Genomic DNA, 8,775 nt, shown 5'->3' with positions numbered 1-8,775 from the left:
CACAATATTTCAGAACCACAAACATCGGCTACGTTTGTATTCACACCTTTCACATCGGAATGAAATCTATTCAGATCTAAAAAATAATCAGATTGTACCAATTTACATAAGTAATCAGAATAACATGGCCAGTGTATCATGTAAACATGCGGCTCAGAATGTTCTGATAACTATTTCTAATTTACTGAGAGTAAAAGTTTTTATTCTTTTAAAACATCTGTGATTCTCTTTTATCTCCATTAAGTAAATCAGCTTATTCTGGTCCTACAGAGATTAACAAATACAATCTTATCTTTATGCTATTCAGATTTTTCTCATCAAGAATGTTATATCTAGGTATTAGTGGGATATAAGTCAAATATGCTACCTTAACTCTTCTAATATGCTTGATTTCTAAGCGGTTTATTTGATTAATGTTTTAAAATAAACTTGTGTTGCTCTGTCGGGTTGTTGGGCTGTTTCCATTAGCTGATTTCTTTCCCTGGGATTAACGCGTCTGTGGCAGTAAGTTGGATCAAAGCGAGCGAAGGGTCAGTGAAGAATCCTCTTAAATAAGCACAAAACTGTGAGGTTTATCTGACATAAGAAGCTCAAGCTGGAGAATACACCTGCTTGGTTACAGCTTCTTAAAGATTAGTGTTTACCGCCAGCAGTGGAGCCCAAAACAGGAGACAGGGTACCGTATGTATAAAATATTTATTATGAAGAGCACAGTATGTCACATTTCATAACAAAGAGTTCCCATTGTGCTTGAAATAGTACATTTCTCAACACACGATGTGTCAACACAGAGGCATGTGCATAATACATACACTGAATTCAAACTTTGCTCTTGATATAGAATCCTACCATTGCTTTAACACTTGTGCATATGTTTATATCCGTACATTTTGTCCATTTATTTTTCTTTTAGGCAGCTCTCTAGAGCTGACCACAAAAATAGATCTTTATTCAATTCATTTCAGTGGAGCAACATTAATTTGGATCATGAACACTGCTTTCCTTCCTGCAGGCTGGAAAAAAGGAGTTACAGGGACATTAATACAAAGGCACGAGTTTGCATGCTTCTCAAAGGTAACAATTCTGGAAACGTGAGGGTCAATGAGATGTTAGTGCAGTAATTTAAGCATTTCTGTCACAAGGTATTTCTAAATGGTAACGCGCAGAGCTACATATTGCTTTCAAGGATCTGAAATGTAAAATATTGATGGCCTTGAAACAAGAGCGTAAAGTGATGGTTTCCTCCACAAGAGTAGAGCTGGATTTTTGGACTGCCTTCAAATACTAATGCAGTCTGAGCTTTAGCTAAAGTAAACAAATTTACAATTAAAACTACATAATTTAAATCAAAGGAAACCCAATATGTTGCAAATGTACTATCAACATAACACAAACATATATAATTCAAAGTGATAATAAAAGTTCACAAATATTAACCATTTCATTCATCTGTGTCTGTGGTGAAACAAAACTACTCCAAAGAATATCATTCACATTTTTCAAAGTACAATAAAACATCATTTGTAAAAAATAAATCCGCCCTTAGCTGGATGAGGGCAGAAAAGAGGAAAATATCACCTCCTTAGGAAAATTCAGAAAAGTTCAGGTTGTCATTTCAAGTGATAACATTCAAAAGAAAGACAATTTAAACCCCATGACTTGAGGTTTCATCTTAAAGCTGTCACTGTGAGACTGTAAATCCACATAAATAACAAACCTCTGACCATAAAAAAACCTGCTTCATTTACAATCACTTTTACCACCATTAAAACCGTTTTACATGCCCAAACAAAACGCTGTCTTGGTTTGAGTGAAAGTTTTTTTTTTTTGTTTTTTTTTTTATATTTGTTTGGATGGATGGAAAGGTGAAAATCATGACTCATTTGAAAGATTTCAGTTTCATTAGCTTGCTTATATTCAGAGGTTATATCCAAGATTGTTGCATAGTTAAATGTTTCAGTCGCGAGTGAATATATGGACAGGCTGCAGGAGTTTGGTAACATGCAGAGCGGATTCATGGAGTGTAGGAGTCAAGTAGGAACGGCAAAATCTATTTAAATAGGAAATTAAATCAGCATAAATCCAGATAAATCAAATTGGGGAGAACTGAAGCTCTTTTAGGGGGCGACTTTCAAAGGAGGTCCTTGTTTAAAAACACAATGACTTTTTATCAGCTTTTCTATTGAAACAATCATCATTATTAAATAGTTATTTGTGTTATAAAAATGATTTAATAAATGTCATTATGCGTAGCATATACTAATCAGATGGATTGGTCCTGCCTTTTATTGTACCTGTCTTGATGAGTCTGAATGCAGGTGTTTACATGAGTATAATGATTTTATGTCATTTAAAAATAATTTTTTTAATCTAAGGTAAAATCTAAGGTAAAATCTCTGCTTTATTACAGTCTGACCAGCCTGAAAAATTTAGCTGTTTCTGATGCACACCTGCTCCATGTGTGTCCTTTATTCTCCAAATCACAGCACATATAGTACTTTACAAAGGCTTTCATACCCCAAAGCTTTTTTCCCATATTTTAGTTGTGTTTTTTTACACAAACATTGCTGTTTTTATTTTAGTTTCTTTTGATAGAGTAACACAAAGCAGTGCAACATGCTGAAATGTTAGGAAAAGGATGAATGAAATAAAAAACTGAATGTTTTGAGTAAATGAATATTCACCAAGGTGTGCAGAAGTGTAAAGCAGTGCTAGGTTATAAAACAGTAATCCAGGCTTCAAAACTATAAAAGATTGTTGTTGAATCCATTATATTGAAACTGAGAGATTATGGAACAACTGCTAATCTATCAAGACATGGCTGCTCAACCTCGACTGAGAGGCCGAACCAGGAGAGCAGCCAAGAAACTCAGTGTAACTCTGCACAGAACCGCAGCTCAGATGTGATATTCCATTGATATGAAAACTATTGATCATGTAAAACACACATTGATGGAAGCTGGGAAAAGAAGAAATAAGGAAGAAGGAAGCACTGTAGCAGCTGCTATGAGCCATGCAAAGCATGTTGAACAAGATGTTCTGGTCAGATGTGATAGAAATGTTAGATGTTTCACTCAGTTTTCACCATGATCCCCATGGTGAAACTTGGAAATGGCAGCATCATGCTGTGGGGAGACTTTTCTTTGGCAAGGCTGGGGAAGGTAATCAGAGTTTAAGAAAATGGATTAAGCTAAATGCAACAAAATTAACAGAAAGCCAAGGTGATATTGAAAAGTTTTAGATTAATATTCATATAGTAGAAAAGCTTAGTTAAAGTGAAGACTTTAATCCAGCTAAAAAGGAGGTAATGGATGGGGTGTTTTTCACTCAGGTTGATGGATCATCTCCTCCGTCTTTAGATGTACAAAGAACGGTGAGACTCAACCCAAAGGAAAAACAGGGAATTAACAAAGTATGGCGATGAATTTTGCAGAGGGACAAAGTGAAATAAAAATCATGAATAATTTTGCATGTTCACTTTTTTGCACTACTCTGTGTGGATCCATCACATAAAAAAAACACATAAAATACACTGGAAAAGCTAAAGGCATATTATTGCTTTCATCATTTATTTGTTGTTTATGTATCATTTGTAGAACCATACCAGATTTATATGTATTTGATAACATTAAGATATGTTTGAAATGATTTAGCTGCTTTTGTAACGTTCAGATTTTCTTCTGCATATTTCCTCTCCTCTCCAAAGCTGTCTGACCTCTTTTTATCTTTTCTTTTCCCTTTTTTCTTTGTGAACTCTTTACACATGACCGACATCTTTAGAACTGGCCTGTTGTCTGGCAGGAAAACGTCCATGCCATTTCTAACCAGGTACTAAATAATTAATAATAGCAGAAACAGCCAAAAATGAAAAAAAAAAAAACCCTGGCACTAAACCAAACTAGTTTTTACGTCCGTAAGGACATGACTGCTTATTTATGCGTGCTGAATATTTTATGAAAATGGATGCAATGGAACCTAAGCATGTTTTTCCACTTTGCTGTGTCCATTTCTGGTTGTCTCGTGCCTCGTTAAATAGAAGAAAAAAAAGCGGAAAACATTAAATATCCAGAGTGGCGGTTATTTTGGGTACATTAGAGTACTGGATTCAGCAAAATATAAATTGAAAACCAACAGTAAGTTAATTGTTATGAATGTTTGATATATATATAGAAATATCCTAATGTGCTGCCATTGAGTAAAGCAAATCTACTCTAGATTTTACTATGCGCCAAATATGACAGGATTGCTTTAAAGATTCAACACATTTGCTAATTAATATTTGAACTGCCTCATTCTATAAAAGTTTGAAGAGTTCTGGATTCAAATTTAGCTTATCATTTTATAGTACAGGCTAAACACCTTTTATTTCATGCTTCTTGGTTCTTCATTATTTTATATTTGATAAATATCTTCTATTTCTTTTATTTCTGGTTTGTTTTTTTAAATGTCTTATTTTCCAAAGTAGTTTAAAACTATCGGTTTGCTGATAACGCTTTTCACAAACCATGTAAAGACATTAAATACATTAGAATACAGGCTCTGATGAGGTTCACTTGTTAGAATAAAACTGCCTTTTAAAAAATAAGGTGTTAAACTAACTTGTCATTAAGTCCATATATCTGAATTAAATATATTAATTCATTGGTGATTAAAACAAAATCCCTAGAAAGAGAAATGGAAGCTTAAAACAAGATTCTCTGAGTAATCAATCTAACATAATTAAATTACAATAAATAACAACATTTTCAATTAATTTAAAAAGTATTGAATTAGTCAATTAAAAAGAGATGCATGATGCTCAGGTGAAAAAAAATTATGCTGTCTGCATTATATGAATACAAAACATGTATTTAGAAAAGGCTGGGAGTTATTAATGATATGTTTAAAATAAAAAAATGTAATGTTCAAGAAATAATGTCTTCATGACTTTTAACAACTACAGTTCTGGGATATTTACACAAGAGTTATGTAATATACCAAATATAAACAGAGGAAAAATGTAATGTAAACATGCAGCATCAGTGGCAAACAGGCTTATGTTCTTCGTGTTTTTCATGTTTCTAATGAATAATCCATAACTAGATCATGACGTAACCAGATCAGAACCATAATTATATAAAAATATAATTACTTTTCTTTCTAACACACATCAAATAAGACAACATTTTCTCAGGCGTATTACTGTTAGAGGTAGAAAAATTATTTACACTTGCTAAATACCAGAATAGTGACAGAATGAGGAAAAAAAAAAAGATTTTCTTCAAATTCAAAATGTTACATATATGTGCTTAATTACATCTTGACAAGTTTGATTCTAATACCTTAATTTGGATATCTGCAAATCATTATGCTCTATAGGAGCTCTATTTGCTTTATTTAATTTTATTTAACTTGATAGTTATTGTTATTACTGTTGATCTTTTTGAAAGGCTGTCATAACCTCTTCTCTGCAAGCATGTGTGATATGCATGAATGAACACAAGTATATCTAAAATACAACATAAGTTGTTGTAAGCTCTTAAAAATAAGTCCAAAACAGTAAATAACTTAAGGAGGACAATTTTCATCCAGCAACTCAAATATGACAATTTAGGCATTGCAAAAGAGAGATGCCCATAAAAGTGAAACTTTTCTGCTTTTTAAGAGATTTTTAAACAATTTTAAATTTATAATAGAATTAGACTGAATATATCTGTCCTAAACGATTGGCCCTTATTTTTGCCTGATAACAGATCTAGAATTTTCTTCGGTTTGGGGCCGATACCTACCGTATATTAGTATTGGATTGGTGCATCTCTAATAATATCATAGTGCTGTAAGCTAATAATAATAGGCTAACTGGCAAGTAAGCATTTTACAATTACAGAGTTAAATGTAGGAGGAGGAGCCATGGGTGTATTTTAAAGCTCACATGGGTTCCTTCTATCGCATCAGAAGAATATGAAATCAGGCGTGACGTTAGATAGAGTTCAGACCCACATGAGTCTGGTTTATCTCTAGTGAATTATTAAAAAAAAGAAATATCTGTCATTAGTCTGGCATTTGGAAAGTGAAAATAATTTTGATAAAGAATTAAAACAGTAAAGGTTTACGTCAATTTCATGTGAGCCAGAAAGGGGAAAAAAGCAGTCGTGTCTTTTTATATTTAGTTTTTCTATTTTAGAAATAGATGTCTTTATTTTCACTGATATGGAATTTGTGAACTTAAAATGTTCAAAATAAAGGCTTTGCCTTAATTAATTGGAATAGAAAAAATACTTTAGTGTAAAATAATCTATATTTTTATGCTTCTTGAGAAGCTAATATCAGTTTACTTTTGAATAATTTAGCCTACCGGTGTTGCTTTAAGCATAGGGTAATTTTTACCCAGATAGAGAAAGAAATTCAGTGACAGATTTTAAGATAATAATTAACTAGTGGAAAGCAACCTTACATTAATCATAAGCATCTTTTAAAAACAACAAGAATCATGCAAAACTAGTGCAAGATGGAAAAGAAAAACAATGCATCATGCACTTCAGCAGCAAGTTTAAACAGTGAGGCTTTATGTAAGGGGGTTACTATTATGGGGTTTTGGATTACCTGGTGGTTTTATGCAACTTTGTGTGTTAGATAAATACATATTAACAAATATTTTAAAATTATTGTAACAATGGGTATTCCTTCTTGGCTCATGAAATTTCCAAAGGAACGTAAGGTGCCACAACAAATGCTGTAGTTTGCATTATCAAATTACTAATAAGATTCCCCGAAGGTAAAAACGCACAACTTTCACACTACAGTGCATCATGTATATGGCTGCAGCGCTCCCAGATGAGATAAACAAATGCAAGACTTCAGCAAAGATGGATAACTTCTCTACTGCATGCTCACTAGTTAGCATTTAAATTCATTTTCTATCTAGCACATCCTTTAATGCTTTATGTAAATTACATTGTAAGCTCTACTCAGGCATGTTTTTTTCTGGGAACCAGATTGGTTGGCCAGAGTTATCTGTTGTATAATTCATAATGATCCCAGCAGATTTTAATAAGAGATGTGTCTGAGGAAATTACAGTGAGATTGTTTCAACATCTGGATAGAGTCTGCTCTTTCTGACTGAAATAATGCAAATGACTCGCTGTGCAGCCTCAATTAATCAAGTATGGCCCCAGTCTGCAGTAAGAGGTACACATCTATTTTATATGACATGCAAAGAGTTTCATACGAATGATTCAATAACAAACCAGCGGGTCATGCTGCCTCCATTGGGGCATCCCAACAGTAACGACTCTGCAGTTAGTTCTGCGGCTGAGATAAAATCAAACTAGGCGCGTTATTTTTCCAACATGGCACAGTGGAAAAATAAATTATGTACAAACTTTTTCTGTCATCTGTTATGTAACCTTCAAGCCTTCAGTGCTACGATAGCGTAATCTTTGACATCCTGCGTTAACCAGCAGACACACCTCATGTTAAAGGTCGGTAGATCTCATGGACCACAGTGACACCTACAGATGGTGTGCCTTAAACTGCCTCAGCTATCCAAGCAATCTCTACATTACTGGATTCCAGCTGAGCTCATGTATCGCTGTTACCTGATGGGTCTCTCTTCCTTCCCTCATGAAAAAATATCCTCTTTGTCCAGCTCTGGCGAGGCAGGCCTTGAAATGTCAAAAAGAGGCTGCTCGGAGCCAGTACTAGATTTCCTGGCTCGAAGGAGTTTAAGTGCTTCAGCAAGTTGCGCCTCTAGGCCAGACATTCGGATGCTCAGGCTCTTAATGTCCTCCTTGAGCTCCAGCTTAAGTTCCTGAAGTGAGGCCTGAAGAGTCTGCTCTGGGATGGGGTAAAAGGCATGCCTGGTTTCTGGAGGCTGGGCAGGACTGCGGTCCTGAGGGGTCATGCGAAACTCGCCCACTTTGTCCAGCCGTAGGTCACTTTTGGTGATCCCGCTGTCACACGAGTCCGTCTTCTTTAAAGTCGTGTGCGGCTCGTGCTCAGTTGTCCGCTCAGGTAGAGTTTCCATGGATTCGGCTTTAGCCACCTTGTTCCAGTTATCGGCTTTGGCCATGGACTCCTTGAAGCGACCCCAGCCTTTGACTTTGACCGGCTCAGCAGGTCGGCAAGCTGCCAAAGAAACTGTTGAAGGCACCTGCAGCTTTGCCTTGTCTGTAGAGGTGCAGTTTGTCGGCGTTGAAGGTGAAGGGACCGAGGAGGAGGGTGTTGCTGGGCTTTCTGTTACCGTGACGATGCTGGTAGTTGTGACAGGGGCTTTGGCCATCGATACCTCAACATAGGCAGGACCCTTCTCAACGTCCTGTTCGTTGAGGTCCTGTTTTTGGGTGGCCATTCGGGCTTCTTTCTGCTGTCGGAAGCGCTGGAAAAGTTTTCGTACTGGGTGATCCGGTGGCAGGTTCAGGGGGGCTTCATTTTTCCGCCGTTGTCGCTCCTCCTCCTCCCGTTTCACATCACTGATCTTCCGGAAGACAATCTACAAAAGAATAAAGAGAACTCATGATGAGAACATAAAGCATCACATAGATCTGATTAATAAAAACATTAGTATCTAATAGAGCATATGACAAAAGATCATCCTAACTCTGGATGTCTCCTCCTTTGGTCTGAAAATTATTAGATCAGTTTTGTTTTTATTTAGGTGGAGAAAATGATGCACATCCATGAATTGATCAGTTCTAAGCATCTAACCAGCGCTCTTAAGGGTTCATAGTCACCTGGTGACATTGGTGACTAATACAACCAATTGATCAACAGTATGTGTAAAATGACATGAAAAAG

General features: G+C 35.6%; 1 protein-coding gene across 4 annotated transcripts in view; it reads right to left on the bottom strand.

Moving 5' to 3' along the window:
• Nucleotides 1-5,596: 5,596 nt before the first annotated feature.
• LOC107089888 (potassium voltage-gated channel subfamily H member 1-like) overlaps nt 5,597-8,775 on the bottom strand; it is a 79,281-nt gene continuing 76,102 nt past the window's right edge. For all 4 annotated transcript variants that reach the window (XM_015382915.1, XM_015382918.1, XM_015382916.1 and 1 more), the window contains one exon: nt 5,597-8,470. In XM_015382915.1, the coding sequence (XP_015238401.1) occupies nt 7,601-8,470 (870 nt within the window). In that variant the 3' untranslated portion in view covers nt 5,597-7,600. The remainder of the gene's footprint in view (nt 8,471-8,775) is intronic.

This window comes from Cyprinodon variegatus, unplaced genomic scaffold (assembly GCF_000732505.1).
Source record: "Cyprinodon variegatus isolate N-32 unplaced genomic scaffold, C_variegatus-1.0 Scaffold270, whole genome shotgun sequence".
Classification (NCBI taxonomy): domain Eukaryota; kingdom Metazoa; phylum Chordata; class Actinopteri; order Cyprinodontiformes; family Cyprinodontidae; genus Cyprinodon; species Cyprinodon variegatus.
The sequence above is the reverse complement of the archived record's forward strand: the minus strand, read 5'-3'. Positions and strand labels throughout refer to the sequence as shown.